We start from the raw sequence: 17,148 nt of genomic DNA on the forward strand, positions 1-17,148 counted from the left end.
TGGGTCGGGTCGGATCGGGGCAGATGTCACACTCCCCACCTTTAGAATAATCTCGTCCTCAAGATTTATTGAAATAAGTTTGGGTATTTTCTTTTCATTTCCGATTCAAGTTCCCATGTATACTCAGGTTCACGTCTTGAATCCCAACGGACTTTTACCAACTTAAGTCGTTTAGTTTGAGGAATTTAATCATACTATCTTCAATTTGAATCGGTTGCTCCACAAACTTAAGCTTTTCATTAACCTCAACATCTTTTAACGGCATTGCAAGAGTTTCATCAGCTAAACACTTGCGTAGGTTTGACACATGAAACACATCATGTATGCCTTTCATTTCATCGGGTAACTCTAGCCGATATGCAACAGGTCCTATTCTTTCAAGTATTTTGAATGGTCCTACGAATCAATGGTCCTACAAATCGCAGACTTAATTTTCCTTTCTTTCCAAATCGTACTACACCTTTTCAAGATGATACCTTAAGTAGTATTTTGTTTCCTACTTGAAATTCCAAAGGCTTGCGGCGGACATCAGCATAACTTTTCTGTCTATCTCTTGCCGCCTTCAACCGTTCTCGCATCTGGATTACTTGATCAGTGGTCCTTTGAACGATTTCAGGACCCGATAACTGGTTATCCCCTGTTTCTGACCAACATACGAGTGTTCTACATTTCCGTCCGTATAATGCTTCGAATGGTGCCATTTGGATACTTGTATGATAACTATTGTTGTATGAAAATTCCATTAGCGGTAAATGAGTATCCCAACTACCTCCTAAATCAATCACACATGCACGAAGCATATCTTCTAACGTTTGGATAGTGCGTTCACTTTGACCATCAGTTTGTGGGTGATATACAGTACTTAAATTCAATTGCATTCCCATAGCCTTTTGAAAACTTGCCCAAAACCTTGAAGTTAAACGACTATCTCTATCGGAAATGATAGACAATGGCACACCATGCAAAGATACAACATTTTTAACGTATATACGTGCCAGTTTATCCATGCTAAAAGATTCTTGTATTGAGATGAAATGAGCCGATTTCGTCAATCTGTCTACGATAACCCAGATCGTATCATTTTGTCAAACAGTCTTCGGTAACTTCATAATAAAGTCCATGATTATCATATCCCATTTCCATATCGGGATTTCAGGCTGCTGTAATAATCCTAAAGGCTTTTGATGTTCGGCTTTTACTTTAGAACATGTTAAGCACTTGGCAACATATATGGCAATGTCTTTCTTCTTACCTATCCACCAATAATCATTCTTTAGATTATGATACATCTTATCACTTCCTGGATGCATCATATATTTTGACTTATGAGCTTCATCAAGAATCTTAGTCCTTAATTCTCCAACCATCGGTACCCAGATTCTTTTCCCTAATCTGATTATTTCATCATTGCCTCTAACCGATTGATCAATCGTTCAATTTTCTTTTTCAGCCTTAATATTTTCTTCTTCTAGTGCCAACTTCTGGGCTTCTTTAATTTGATTGATCAAATCTACTTTAAGTTCTAATATAAGAGCTTGAACTCTTTTTAGTTTGTCATGTTCTTTTCTGCTCAAAGCATCTGCTACAACGTTGGCTTTTCCATCATGATATACAATTTCACAATCATAGTCATTCAAAGTTTCCATCCAACGTCTTTGCCTCATATTCAGTTCCTTTTGATCAAAAATATGCTTCAAACTTTTGTGATTAGTGTGTATTATAAACTTAACACCATACAAATAATGTCGCCATAACTTTAATGCAAAGATTATAGCGCCCAGTTCCAAATCATGTGTGGTGTAGTTCTTTTCATGAACTTTTAATTGTCTCGAAGCATATGCAATATCTTTCATTCCTTGCATCAAAACACATCCCATTCCCATGTGCGAAACATCACAGTATATGGTAAAGTTATCTTGTTCTTCAGGCAAGGCTAAGATCGGTGCATTTGTTAATTTCTCTTTTAGTGTCTCGAATGCTTCTTCTTGCTTTGGTCCCCATTCAAATTTGACAGACTTTCTGGTGAGTGCAGTTAAAGGGACAGCTATTCTTGAAAAATATTGAATAAATCTCCTGTAGTATCCAGCTAAGCCTTGAAAACTTCTTACTTGACTTGGTGTCTTTGGTTTCTCCCATTTGGTTATAGCTTCTATCTTAGCGGGATCAACTTGGATTCCTTTTGCATTTACAATATGACCAAGAAATTGAACTTCCGGTAACCAAAATTCACACTTAGAGAACTTGGCATATAACTTTTCTTTTTTCAAAGTTTCCAACATAACCCTCAAATGAACTCGATGATCTTCTTCCGATTTGGAATATATAAGAATTTCATCAATGAACACAATAACAAAGTTATCTAGATATGGCTTGCAAATTCGGTTCATCATATTCATGAATGCTGCCGGAGCATTAGTGAGTCCGAAAGGCATAACGGTGAACTCATAATGTCTGTACCTTGTCCTAAATGTTGTTTTTGGAATATCTTCTTCTTGAACCTTTAATTGATGATATCCAGACCTAAGATCAATTTTAGAAAAATAACTTGCAGCTTGAAGCTGGTCAAATAGATCGTCGATTCTGGGAAGAGGATATTTGTTCTTGATTGTGACCTTGTTCAGCTCCCGATAATCTATACACATTCTCATTTAACCATCCTTCTTTTTAACAAATAATATCGGAGCTCCCCAATTCCCCATGGTGAAGAACTTGGCCTAATGAATCCTTTTTCTAATATTTCATCCAACTGTTTCTTCAATTCTTTGATCTCTGTAGGGGCCAGTCTATAAGGAGACTTTGTTATTGGTGAGGTTCCTGGCACTAAATTAATTTAAACTCTACGTCTCTGTCTGACGGAATTCCCGGTAACTCATCAGGAAATACATCCTTAAATTCTGAAATAACTGGTACTTCTTCTAACTTCTTTGATTCAGGTTCTTTGGTTACAAAAGCCATAAAAGCAAGGCATCCCTTACCTAAACAACGACTGGCTTTTATCTTTGAAATTATTCCAACTTTTCCTGCCTCTTTATCTCCAACGATCCGAATGATTTTACTATTCGGTGTTCGAATTTCAATCGCCTTATCACTACATTGGATACGGGCTTGGTTCATTGCCAACCAATCCATTCCTAAATCTACATCGAATCCTGCTAAGGTCATGGGTAACAATCGTATAGGTATATCATAACTAGCTAATGAAATTGTTGCGTTACTTAAGGCCTCGGTTATTTTAATCAATTCACCATTAGCAGTTTCAACTTCAAAATGATCATTCAATTTACTAGAGGTGCATTTAATAGACTACAAAACTTATGGTCTATGAAACTTTGATTAGCACCGGAGTTTAATAACACTCTAGCATAAACGTTATTGATAGATAACGTACCAGTAATCACGTCCAGTATATCGGTTGCCTTTTGTCTATCGAGCATAAAGAATCGAGCGTTTCCCTTTCGACCGTCAGTTTTTGCACCACTTCCACTTGCTCCAGCGGTGGTGACCATTGGCTTCCTCTTTGGGCATTCCGTACTAAAGTGCGCCTTCTCTCCACAATCAAAACATACAACCGTTTTTCTCTTGCAATCAGCTTCCATGTGACCAGGTTTCTTACAAAAATTACAGGTGACAGTGTTGGCTGGTCGTAAACATTTACCATAGTGCATTCTACCACATGACTTGCAAATAGGACGAGTGTACATAAATGTCCCTTCCTTCTTCTTCTCGACTTTCCTTATCTTTCCTCCAATAGGCGATTTCTCCTCATTCTTTTTCTTCTCATCATGATTCCGGATCATTTCGTCCAACAAATATCCGGCTAACTCCATTGCTGACTCAATTGTCGCAGGCATGTGCGAACGAACTAGATCACGGATTTCGATTGGTAATCCGTAAATGTATCTAGTCACTTTGTTAAACTCGGGGGTGACCAAATGTGGAATAATGCGACAATACTCCAAAAACTTGGTGTTATACTCCTTTAAATTGGTTCCAATGACCCGGTGATTCCACAACTATGTTTGAATTTGGTCTATTTCGTTAATCGGACAAAACCTTTTCAAAATCATTTCCTTAAACACCTTCCACTCCAAATTGTATAAGTTCTCTCTACCTTTAACTTCGATGAGAGTATTCCACCACTCTAATGCCTCTCCGTTAAACATCTGGGAGGTATACTGAACTTTCTCTGTTTCAGAACATTTACTGAAGATCACAATCGATTCCATCTCCTCCAACCATCGGAGGGTTACTATCGCTCCCTTATCTCCATAAAACTCTTTGGGGCTGTAAACTTTGAATACTTTAAAATAACATCCTTCTTGAACTTTTAACTTCTTTGTTTTATTTGGTAGCTCGTTCTCTGCAGTCGAGCTATTAACACTTGCTTCTTCCTTCTTTTTCGGTTCTTTCTGTTCTGTTTCCTTCTTTTCTGACTCTTTATTTTCAGTTTCTTTCTTTGTTTCCCTTTTTGACTGGACAGTTTCGTTTTTGCTTTGACTTGGTCTTTTGGAACAGGATGCTGTTCTACTTGGATTATTTTTCATTAATTCAACTAATGGGTTAACAGCTTCCTTAATCATATCACGAATACCGCACACGTACTGGGGATGTATTGCTCGGATATTTTCCTCTACTGTCCTTTCATTATTGTTATCTTGGACAGTTGGATTACTATCAGCTTTCTCTTTTCCGGACATACTGTAAAATAAAGATAATAATAGTTTAGGACACAGTAGTATAACTTTTCCATTTCACTTTGATTTATGATACATTTGGAAAGGAAATACAACAACAACATTACATAACAACTCATTATAATACTTGACCCACTTTTTGACAAGACTTTTCATCTTATCACACTTCTTTATTATTTTCTTCCCTATTTTCTTTTTATCTACCCTTTCGTTTCTAAGTTCATCCATCACCGCGTTGGGCGGATTTGGATAACCTGTGGGTGCTGATGCGGTAGGGAATAAATATGCATTTTCTCTAGGATATAAGTGGGGATTGGCTACGTATGCTAGTATTTCCTCATCAGGTATGTTGTTGGTGTAAAATTTCTCAATCAAACGTCCTTCCTCTCTTATCTCGTTAGCTTGTTCCGAGATTGTTGGGATGGGACCTACATATGGGGGAATTGAGGATGAGACTCTTCTTCTTCTTCTTCTTCTTCTTATTCAGGATCTGATTCATCTTCTGGCATCTGTGATTGTACAGGATTACGGTGACTTGGTCCTGTTAAAATTTGAGCATTCGGGGGTGGCGATCCGAAATGCCATCTATTTGGATCCGTGTGACAATTCATCCAGCTAGAGGAATCGGTATAAATTTCCTGCTTAAATATACTCTGAACTTCTACTTCCTCTATCGGGTGATACTGTGGATTGTTCTTAGTTGTGTCGTATGATATCTCAATCGGCATTTGTTGGCTACCAAGCAAGTATACTGGTTGAGTCCCGTATGGCAAATTCGAAACTGTCGGCTGCTCCCGGCCGAAAAAGCTAGTATAGTAACTATGATTGTTGCTACTGGTCATATCTGGCGGATAAAGAACGGGTGTAGGATTAGTTCTTCTAGCAACTTGATGCTTATGACCCAGATAATTAACATACGACATTTGCACTTAATTAGTCTTAGGGATAGAAAAGATTACCAATCCTATCTTATCCCTACATAATAATGATAATAATAATGGAAATCTTAAGGTTAAAGCTTAGGTACTATTATCATAATACCTAATTCACTAAAACCGATGGCTCTGATACCAACCTGTCACATCCCATCTTAGGGCCTAGAAGTGTGACCAATAGTTGGTACCTGTTTTGTAAATATATCAGAGTTTGGGTAATTTTAGCGGAAGACATAAATGTTTAATATAATATTAATTTACATTGAAAATTCACTTAGGAATTAAATACCCAAGTTGAAGTTTTACAAAATATTGTTTTTAATATTACAAGGATTTTATAACAAAATTGCCATCATTCGGTGCGAACTTCTATCTTCGAGACGACTCTAATCCTTGCTATATACCATCAAACTTAATTACCTACAAGTGGGATTAAAATACGTCAGCTATATGCTGGTGAATAGTTATGACTCTAAAAGCATTTAAATAACACTTATAATACAAATATAGTTTTCTTGACAATCTCAGCAGATATATTGCTATACCCGGCATATGTAACACTGCCCTACACACACACAAGTCTCCGAGCCATGTAGCCCATTCTGGATAAACTATATATGACCATTAGCCCGCGGCCACGTAGCCTTTAACTGTTTAGGCTTAACGGTTATGTTTGGATCCAGACACATGTGTATTTGGTCTGAGTTCTTTTATTTTCTACCTTGTATTATAAAGTTTTAAAGATCACGTAATCTTATGTAAATGTTTGACTGGCTCTATAAGACAACAACCTGTTTACCTTATAGAGTATAAATATGTTTGACTGTTTATAAAGGTTTAACATATTCACCTGTACCTATGATGTGATTGTTTGAAGAAAATTTCTTGATTGCGACTGATTATTAACTTATAAACAAATAGGTTTGAATGATCACCTTGATGGTGTTTCTTGATTAGACTGCAGACTTTAAGTCTGGTTTTTAACCTTGATTAGGTTTGTGAATGTTTTGAAATCATGATTGTATTAGTGTTTGGTATAGCATGCTTTGGCCTAATAGGGTTTATCACGTTGGCAAACTTCTCCAGGTAAGTAAACGGGTCTCGCGGTTGATTGGGATGTGTACGAATTACTTACCTTAGACAAGAAGAGTCTACTAATGATATCCCCCTTCCAGTTACTACATGCCCATGACTGCCTATTTATAGCCTCGATTTATGCATCTTCGCGTATCGCGAAGATGCATGCTATGGTTGTTCGCGATACGCGAAGATGCATGACGGCGCCGCATTTTGCATTTCAACCCCGTGTTGAGACGTGCCGCCACGTAACTGGATAAGCTTCGAAATGTGTGCCAACATCTTCGCGATACGCGAAGTTGTTCAGTCTTGCATATTCGTGTAAAGTTTAGAATTTTCATTTTCAGTCCTTTTACTTCCAGATTTGGCATTTTTTAGCCCAAAATTGATCAGGGTATTCCTGAGATGTTACAACAAGAAGCTTTTCCTAATTTGTATAAGTTGGAAAAAGAAAAAAAGTGGAAAGTCAATGACAGGTTATGGAGGCAGTTTCAGTTGGTCTTGGAATTGGATTAGAGTTCCAAGTTTAGTTCAAGAAAGGGATGAATGGGTGAAGTGTTTACATTTGATGATGACTGCAAGTTGGAAGGAAGGCCCGGATTCTTGGGTTTGGCTTGGAGATAAAGAAGGGGCTTTCTTTATAAGCTCGATCAAATGCTTAATGTTAAAAAATAAAAACGCGGGGAACAATTTTATAATGAAGTGGAGCAAGTGGGTCCCAACAAAATGTAACATTCATGCGTGGAGGGCCGAGTTGAATAGAATCCCTACCCGTGAGGCGTTGGAGAGAAGGAACTTAAGGGTGGCCGATAACGTGTGCGGTCTTTACGAAATGGGCCGTGAATCTGCAGACCACATTTTCATAGGTTGTTATGTTGCGACCGTGGTCTGGGAGCATATTAGTCGTTGGTGTAATGTGCCCCAAATTTTTGGATTTTCGGTTAGAGACCTTCTTGAACTCCATAAGTCAATAAAGCTCGGAACTTTGGAGAAAGAAGTGTTGCATGGTATAATTATTATACCTTGTCAGAGCTTATGAAAGGTGAGGAATGAAAAAGTTTTCGACGGAAAAGAGGTTAAAATAGAAAATATTATCAGTTATATTAAATCCTTTGGGTTTCTGTGGCTTAAATATAGGGGGAGAAATAGATCGTTAGTTTGGTCTAATCGTTGTGACTTTGTTTTAATGTAATTTCTTGTTTTTTTCTTGGGATGCTCTCCGGATTGTGGAGATTGCCCTTTGGTGTTTTGCTTGGTGTCTTTGCTTTGGCGGTTTTTGGTTATTTATAAAAGTTTATAGTTAAAAAAAACATACATGTAAAATACAATATACACTTTTGTTCGTTACTCATTATTTTTTTTAAGAAAACAAACTAAAATATGCTATGAATAATTCAAAAAAGTAAGTTTAATTGCTAAAAAATGTAAAATTATGTTCTATTTGACTATTAAACGTTTGTGTTCTACATTTAACATTTTATTCGAGTTTTGTCAACCGTCACATGACATCAAATGTCAATTCCATTGTCGACAACCGGTTTTTGACAACATCAAACACGCTAGAAATACCGCTTAAGCCAAAGATGCACATGCCACTAAAAGAAATGGATGAACCATTTAATAATAAAACCCTAAACAAGTAACAAATGTTGTTGGGCAAATTTATAGAATGTAATTGCAGAAAAATAATTTTCTTGCTTCAAGCATAACATAATCTCAAAATATTAAACTAACCCATGAGCTTTGTCATCAAACCACACTTGTTCCATAGAGCCATGCCATACCATAGCTGCAAAACAGATAAATTATTAATCATCAGTCGATAACACCTTCGGCTCCTCATATGTTCTAACCATTCACTAATCAGTTGCCAATAAACCACCAAAAACTTATAAATTTTATCTGTGTTAAGTATGTTAAATTTAAATTCTTAGGTCTGATAATGAAACTAACCATTAATACAAGTAATGCAATCAAACTAAGAGCATGCTTGGGATTGAGTTTAAAAAATGCTTATTGGCTTATTGGTTTTTTCAAAAAGCCAATAAATTAAAATATGTTTGGCAATCACAAAAATCTTTCTTATTTTAGCTTTTTGAAAGGGTCAAAAAGTAGTTTTCCAAAAGCCCCAAATACTGGCTTTTCAAAATTGCTTTTCGAAAAAGCCAATAAGCATTTTTCAAATTCAATCCCAAACATGCTCTAAGATATTGACTTTTTTACCTAATTCAGTCCAAAACAAATCATTAGGTGTGCAAATGAGCCAAACCACTCGCAAGCTACTCAAGAACTAGGGGTGCTAAGGAGCCGATCTCGGGTCAATAAAAAGCTCAAACAAGCCAAGCCTTTTCAAGATTGAGCCAAGTCCAAGCCTTAATAAAGCTTGTTGTCAAGCCCGAGCTCTAGCCTTGTACAAGTCTTGTATAATTTTTAGTTTAACCTATTTTGGACTTCTATGAATTAATGAGCTTTGGCTCCTTAAGGTTTTTCTCAAAATATATAAAATAATAAAAATGTATATGAATTAATTACTAAATAATAAATGAGCCAAGCACGAGCTTGAAAAAACAACTCGCGGACCAAGCTCAAGCTTTAGAAAAAGAGCTCCAAACGACCTGAGCTCAAGCCCTCGTAAGTCAAAACAAGCCGGAGCTTATCAAGCCCGAGCCTCAAATAAAACTCCTTTAGGTATCAAGCCCGAGGTCAAGTCTTGTATGGAAGCCTTAACGAGCCTAGTCTATTTTTAAGTTAAACACTTTTCAAGTTCAATGTATTAATTTCACGCTGCACAATAAGGCTCGTTTTGAGCTTTGGTTTGTTCAAGGTACTGCGCACGAGCCCAAACCAAGCTTAGGCTCGCTAACGGTTTTTTTAATAAAATTTATAAATAATTATAACAACTAATAAACAAAAACGAGTGAGCCCGGTCTTAAGAAAACGACTCAGGAGCCGAACTCGGGCTGCGCTCGTTTGCACCCCAACAAACCATAGCTTAGAAAACAAAATTAGCATATTAAATAGTAATTATGCCAATTTAACAATGAAATAGTTTTTTACCTATTTCGTTTATTCCAATATATTTTTTATATAAAAATTAAATACAGTGATTCTCATACGTTTGCATATTCTAGTCTACAAGTAATTATTACGCAATTTAAACAACCATAAATCATCAATAAAGTATAAAGCAAACAATTAAATTGTGGGTTTTGAGCAATTACCTCTAAGAATCAAGATGCGATTGGAATAAACAAAACTAAAACTCAAGAACAAGCTCGTCTTTGCTGTCGGAAAAGTAATGGAGGACATATGGAGCGACCCGAATAGCGGCGACCCACGCCCCGAACAAGGCGACGTGAACACGAAGCTGCTTTAGAGCGGCCTCTTTGTCGGGCTTTCGCATGAACATCCCTGGAAACATCTTCGATTCTTAGGTTTCTGTTGAGAATGAAATCAAAAACCCTAGGCGGTGGGTGATGAATATCTTCTATCTAATCAGCCCACATCAGGGTTAGTTAATTCAAGCCCATTGCGGCCCAGCAACTACAACTGGTAGGAGTCTAGTAGAGGTGCACAAAATACACTCTTCCGGAACCCCTACCCCACGTGCCGGTACAACCTGGTTAGGATTTCTCCTCGGAACCGGAATTATTTTTATCGACATCAAAAGGTCAATCAAAAGCATTTATAAAATACCTTTACTAGCAACGACAAGTAAGATATTGAATACACAGGGAATCAGCGGAAAGCGCTAATTAAACTCATAATTTATTAATTACTAGTCATATGCCCGCACGATACAGCGGGTAACAATACTTAAAGGCTGTTAGCGAGCCAAAAGTTACCTCAAGTTCAACTCAAACTTAATGCCCTGCCGACTCAACTCAACTCGAAATTAAAGCTGAAATCATAAACTCGAGTTCGACTTTATTAAATATCAAGCTGACTCGCTCGACTCAGTTTGGGACTGTGATATATTTTAACACTTGTAATTATTTTAACTATTGAGTTTTATATAAACTTACCTTTTTGTTTTTTCGTATATGTGATATAATGCTTAAAATACATAAATCCCTTGTATATTTTATTTAATATTTTATTAGTTTATGCTCGGTTTTTGTTAAGATTTGTATACTACTAACATATTTGAATAATGTAGGTCCCGGGACTTGTTCGTGGTTAAAGAGGGCGAAAAACGATAAAAAATGAGCTAAACTGGCGAACCTGAGCATCAGGAAACGAATCGGACCGAACCAGGAGTGAACCGAACTGGACCGGACCAAGCCACCCCCCCCCCTAGTCGGAGCGCCGCGCGGCCAAGAGGGGAGGTGCCGTCGCGTGGCGCCTTGGGCAGATGTTCCAGAAGTTTCTACGTTTTGTGGGTTTGGGCCTTATATTTTCCTATTTAAACACCCCTAAACTCAACCTTAAACATAACCTGAAGGAGCCAGTCGATTTGGACGATTTTGGGAGCTCAAGATCAGATATTTTGGGGGTTTTGAAGGCTCGGAATCATACGGTGGCGTACTTATCGATCAAGGACGAAGACTCCGGGTTTTATTGCCTTTATTCTTCCATTCTTATTTATTTTCGCCATGATTTCATTTATTATTGTTTTGTTTGATTTTAAGATGCTAGGCTAAACATTATAGGCTTCCTAGGTTTATGATGAACCTACTTTGACGTTGTGTTTTGATTTGGGATTTAGTTATTGTTATGGTTTTATGATTTAGTAAAAGGTTTACTTATATTAAATGATGCGTATAGATATTTAGGATTGTTTGATTAATTGTTATTATTCCATAGTTGCCTTGATTATTGTTTGTCTTTATAATAGGTTGCTATTAGGTCAATTACTTTGTGTTCTTGATTATTTTATGATTGATTTGCAATAAGATCATAGGAATAATAATTATTAATTAAATAAACCTAAGTGTACTGCTAACCTAAATCTGTAAGTGCTAGGTTATTGATAGACCTTTATTATTTGATCTTGCTAGATTTAGTTATTCGTAAGGAGTCCGTCTATGTTTGATTAATTAATTATTGTCTATTAAATCAATTAAATATTTTAAGCTGCCTTTGATTTCCGCGCTGTAAGGTAGGATTTCGTATAAAGGAACTAAGTCATAAATAATTAGGTGACCGTAAGAAAACTTGATTTTTAATACTGGTGTGCGTTAAAACTTATTAGAAACCCATTTGTGTCTCTTGAGAAAGGTCAGGGGTCCTATTCGGGTTTTCTCTTAGGTGACTATTTTATGATCCCAGTCCATAACTAAATATTTTCCCGATTAAGTAACAGCTGAATTTAGGGGATTCTAGCCTAGGTAGTTATCTCGTCATCATCTGAATTAAGTCTAGGGTTAAGTCGTTTTTAAGTCTTTAGTTTTATTAATTAGTTTAATTTTAGTTTTTAGTAAACCCCCCTTTTAAGAAATAATAATAAATAAATAGTCGTGTTTGTAGTTGAGTCTAATTTAGCTAGTTAACGTAATTAATATAGTCTCGTGGGTTCGATATCCGGACTTATTTAACTGTACTAGAGTCGACCGGTTCACTTGCCGGTTAGTAGTTTAGTCAAGTTTAAAAGTCTAGAATTTATTACTTAATGTCTAGATTAGCGTAATTTTAGTTAATAATATTAAACTACTTTTAGCACATCAATATGTTTTATAGTTTTATATAATATAGTATATATTACAGCTACAAAATTTTTTTTGGGGAAAGTGAATGTGATACTGTTAGACGTCTAACCTTACATGAAAAACCCACCAAAACTACGTAGTTTTGATAACAACTTAGTAATTCTATATTTAGCATCTCTCTAAATTAAAAACTAAAATACTTAAATCACTATTCCATTCCAAACGAAGATCATCAAGGCATGTAGATTTTTATACCTTTGATGAAATTAAATGTATGTTGCAGGCTTGAAATTCATTTCATCATCACTTTCAATCTTAGTGCATGAACATAAAAAGTGCACATTGAACTTTCAAAAACCAAAACTTTGGTTCAAATTATGTTGAAGTGGCGGCTTATTGATACATGTGTAGCCTTTTGAACTATGGTTCAAAGCTAAAGTGGGAAAGTTATAGCAGAAAGCAATTAATTTGGGTATATATCCATGTGAGGCATATGCGATAAAAATGAAAATGGTTTCGCAATAAAAAGATTTAATTGTTTATGTTTAAGGATTTAACTTGTCAGCAGGTGACAATGAAGAGGATGAAGGAATCAGTGCTATCTTTTTGGGTATTTAGATTTTTTTTTCTTATTTTTTTTATAATCAAAATTAAATAGTTTTGATGGGTTTTCTGTGTAAGGTTAGGCGTATAACAATATCGTATTCACTTTTCTCTTTTGTTTTTTTTTTACTTTAAGTTGTTTCACATTTAAATATAGATTACAATTACAACTTCTTTTTACCTAAAACTGCAATCACTTTAAAAAAAATATCTAATGGTAAGAGAATTATTCAACACATGCTATCATGGACCTTAAATAAGTTAAATGGATTATGAAAATTTTAGAAATAATTTAAGAAACTTACCTTATGTTTGAAAATTTCGAACAAAACATTCATGAGGATATGTAGTTGGTTGTGAATCTGGTAGTCGGTGTGAGGTAAAGAATCAGGTTCTCTCACTTATATGTTTGACAATTTCGAACGAAACATCCATGAGGATACTAATATAAAGTTATAAAGGAAACAAACTCTAATTTGAACATTTCCTATGGAAGTGTGATAACATTTTATACAAAATAACATAAGAAAAAACAAATGCATGCATTTTAATCGTTGTAATATGTGTGTTTATATAGTTGTTTGTGCCATGCTATACCGATGAAATGATAAATTTTATTTTATATGATTATACATTTATGCCAGTCAACATAATGTATACATTTTTTTGAAGTAAAAATACGTCTATATTTACTCATATATGGTTTTAATATTTATGATTTCATGATTTTTTAATTTTTGATTTCGTCATTTTCCCTTATTTTTACTCATAAATAACTGAAAATAATTTCATCTATTCAAAATATATATGCTTTGAAGTGGAATGATGTTTCACATATTGATTATATAATAATAACAGACGTCATGTTAAAAATAAAGAAAGGAATGTGATTTTTGGTTTATCATGTTTTAATTGTGTTTAGCAAAAATAAATATGTGAAATTATGATGTTTCTCATTTGACATAAGATTATAAGAATAATATTTTAATAAAAAATTTTCAATTATGTTAGCTTCAAAGGGAAAATCGGTTCATGGATTGTTCTAGGAGTGTAATTTTAAGTTTGTAACTATCAACCATATTATAATAAGGCTTAATTGACTTGTACATAATTGCATAGTGAACTTGTACTATAATTGATAAGTCGGTATTGAATAAAATTTACATCGAAACGTTGCAAAAAATATGCACGTCACAATAGTAAGTTCGGTTTTTTTATAGCATAATATATTAAAATATATATAAAGAATAAGAATTTTAAATAAAGTTGTCAAATTGAGTGTTAAATATGAGGGGGTAATTATGTAAGAATCTTTTAAAATTTACATTAGGTAACTATAATTAAAGAGTATAAATTGTAACTATTTTAATTAATATGGAGACAGACGTAATATTTGATGTTGCAATGACCTTTTTGCCCATCTTGAAGCTTGAAACATTTGCTTTATGAGTTGTAAAACTCTTAAAATTGCACTCTTAATTTTGCACATCACTCATGCTTTATATATAGTATAGATTAAACTATGTGAACAGACGATGTCAAGCGGTTTGAATGATTTGTTAAGTGAAAACACTGGTACTTTTAGTTGTAAAAGTTTTAAAGCAAATTGGACAAGTAATTAAACCTATTGGGAAATATCTTTGTTTGAATAAATAAACCAAAAGACTAAATATTTGGCTATGCTGATTTTCAGAACTTAATCTGAGTGATTGGCACGGCTAAATAATGATAGACAAGTAATTAAACCTATTGGGAAATATCTTTGTTTGAATAAATAAACCAAAAGACTAATATTTGGCTATGCTGATTTTCAGAACTTAATCTGAGTGATTGGTACGGCTAAATAATGATATAATTGATTATCAGTTTTAGGTTTTGATGAATGAAATCGGTGTCATGGTTACGGATCAATGACGATAAAAACTCAATCCTAAATGTTGAAGACCACAAATCAATTAATTAATAAATCTTCAAAACATTCAGTTACGAAAAACTGTTTAAGCACACAAACAAAAGCAAAGATTCGACTAACCGAATGATTAACCAAATCCTAATCCAAAGTTAAGGTTTAAAGTACCAAAAAACCAAAATACAACTTAACCGTACATCCAGAGATGGTTACGAGATCTTTAGCCTTGCATCATCATCTTCACTAGCTCGATTCTGGTGTGAAAGGATGAAGCATGGATGATTGTGGTGATTGGTAGGTGTTAGGATGGTGGAATAGGCTCCCAAAATTGCCCCAAGATGATAAAGAATGAAGTCCATTTGATCTTAGGGTTTCTTAGGCTTAAATATTGAGTAAAATAATAAAAAAATCCAAAATCCCCGTCAGACCAGCCATAGCCTACGGCTGGCCACTGTAAACTACGGCTGCTACAGTACCATAAAACCGTTTTCTTCATAAAATCTTCATTCCAACTCCGTTTTCCTGCCCGTTTTCGGCAACATCTTCGTATTTCAATTATCTATCATACCATATATCATTACTTTCATTTCCACTCCATCCTAAATACTCCAAATTAGTTTCTTTAAGCTCCGGTCACCTAGAATCATAAAAGCAATCAAAGTACTCGTGTTCGATACATATAAACAATTAAAACACGCCATATTAAGCACTTAGAACACGTTCTTCACCCACACATCACAACCCACCCTCTTTATACTCTCAAGTAGTGTTTGGTATGCAGTATGGGAGATGAAATAGAATGGATCATTGTGAAGGAATGAAAAAAATGTGCTCGACTGGTCGATATAATAGAATCACTCATTACCATGTCCATTCCCTTCTAAAACACCTAAAATTCGTTCCATCTATCATCTTTGTTTTTTTTCATTTATCCATCTTTCACACTATATCACCTCCAACACCCTCCCACCACTACTGCCACCGCCACCCATCGCCACTGCCACCACCAACCACCCACCACCATCATCAACCTGCCACCACCACTTACCGACGCCGCCCATTACTGCCATCCCCACCAGCTATCGCTCCTGCCCATCATCGCCGCCGCTCACCACCCACCAGCACCAATACTGCTCCCAGCCCACCACGGCCACCCGCTGCCACTCACCACCATTTTTATTTTATTTTGGCTTTTTTCTAACCTACCAAACAACACAAAATAATAATTCATTCTATTCCATATGGTCACCAAAAATCTCAATAGAATGGTAATAATCCATTATATTAACCCGTCAATTTCATTCCATCGCTCATTTCATTCCATCACCCATTCAATTACCAGATACCAAACAGACACTTAATCTCTAGATATTAGAGAATATTTTAAAGAAACCGTCAAAAACACCATTCCATCTCATTCTTTATAAATAAATAATGAATAATAATTTAAAGAGAAAAAAAACAGCCCCTTACAAAGGTTCAATCCAAGCCTTTATAATTTATTATGAGTGTATCGGAAAGAAAAATTAATAATATAATAAGTGTTGGTAAGTACGATAAAAATAAAGATTGAAAATGGAATGTGTGAGGTTTTAAAATTAACAAATTTGTTTGATAAGTATGTTTATGTAGTTAAATTATGTATATAGAGACGACAAATGCGATGTGAATGCTCTAAAATACCACCACATTGGAATCTCTATAATAGAGAAGAATTTAGAGAAAACTAAAATACACTATAAATTTTAAGGGTTAAAGCATTCCCAGCCCGTTCCCTACCCTATATCTATATATATCATATAATTATACTAAAAAACACTGTATTTTCTCTCTCCTGTTTAATTAAACAATATTTTTTATACCTTTATTATCATATTTTTTCTCTCTTTCACTCACAACTACTTTAAGAAAATATTAAAAAATTATACAGTATCTACAGTAAAACCTCAAATTTAACTTTCCCATATAAATTTTCTCTATCCTCTACTCACAACCACTCATAACCATACCATATAATTTACAAATCTGCCTCAAATAATTTTAAGAAACGGATTGAGAATGCTCTTATATTCAATCATCTCTGTCTATTTGTGAGTGTATAAGAATGAGAAAAAAAAAATAAAATAAAATAAGTTATTGTGACTAATATAGTGTTGCTCCCGGACAGGAGCAATTACCACTTAACAAAGATTGATTTCTACAAAAGATAGTTAACTGTATGTGATTAGAAATTAGTTTTGCAAGAGTTCGACGTACATATTTTGAGTCTATATCACTTTGAA

The 17,148-nt window shown here is 34.9% G+C and overlaps 1 protein-coding gene across 1 annotated transcript; it reads right to left on the minus strand.

Annotated features, from left to right (window-relative positions):
• Positions 1–8,302: 8,302 nt before the first annotated feature.
• Positions 8,303–10,130, minus strand: LOC143612344 (mitochondrial import receptor subunit TOM6 homolog). Its single transcript, XM_077086351.1, has 2 exons — positions 9,928–10,130; positions 8,303–8,495 (listed from the first exon to the last, which is right to left on the minus strand). The coding sequence occupies exon 1, from the start codon at positions 10,125–10,127 to the stop codon at positions 9,963–9,965; it is 165 nt and encodes a 54-aa protein (XP_076942466.1). The 5' UTR covers positions 10,128–10,130; the 3' UTR covers positions 8,303–8,495; positions 9,928–9,962.
• Positions 10,131–17,148: the final 7,018 nt, after the last annotated feature.

The sequence above is a fragment of the Bidens hawaiensis genome, unplaced genomic scaffold (assembly GCF_021521415.1).
Source record: "Bidens hawaiensis isolate Kalapana, Puna unplaced genomic scaffold, B.hawaiensis_p1.1 tig00034408_1, whole genome shotgun sequence".
NCBI classification, from domain to species: Eukaryota; Viridiplantae; Streptophyta; class Magnoliopsida; order Asterales; family Asteraceae; genus Bidens; species Bidens hawaiensis.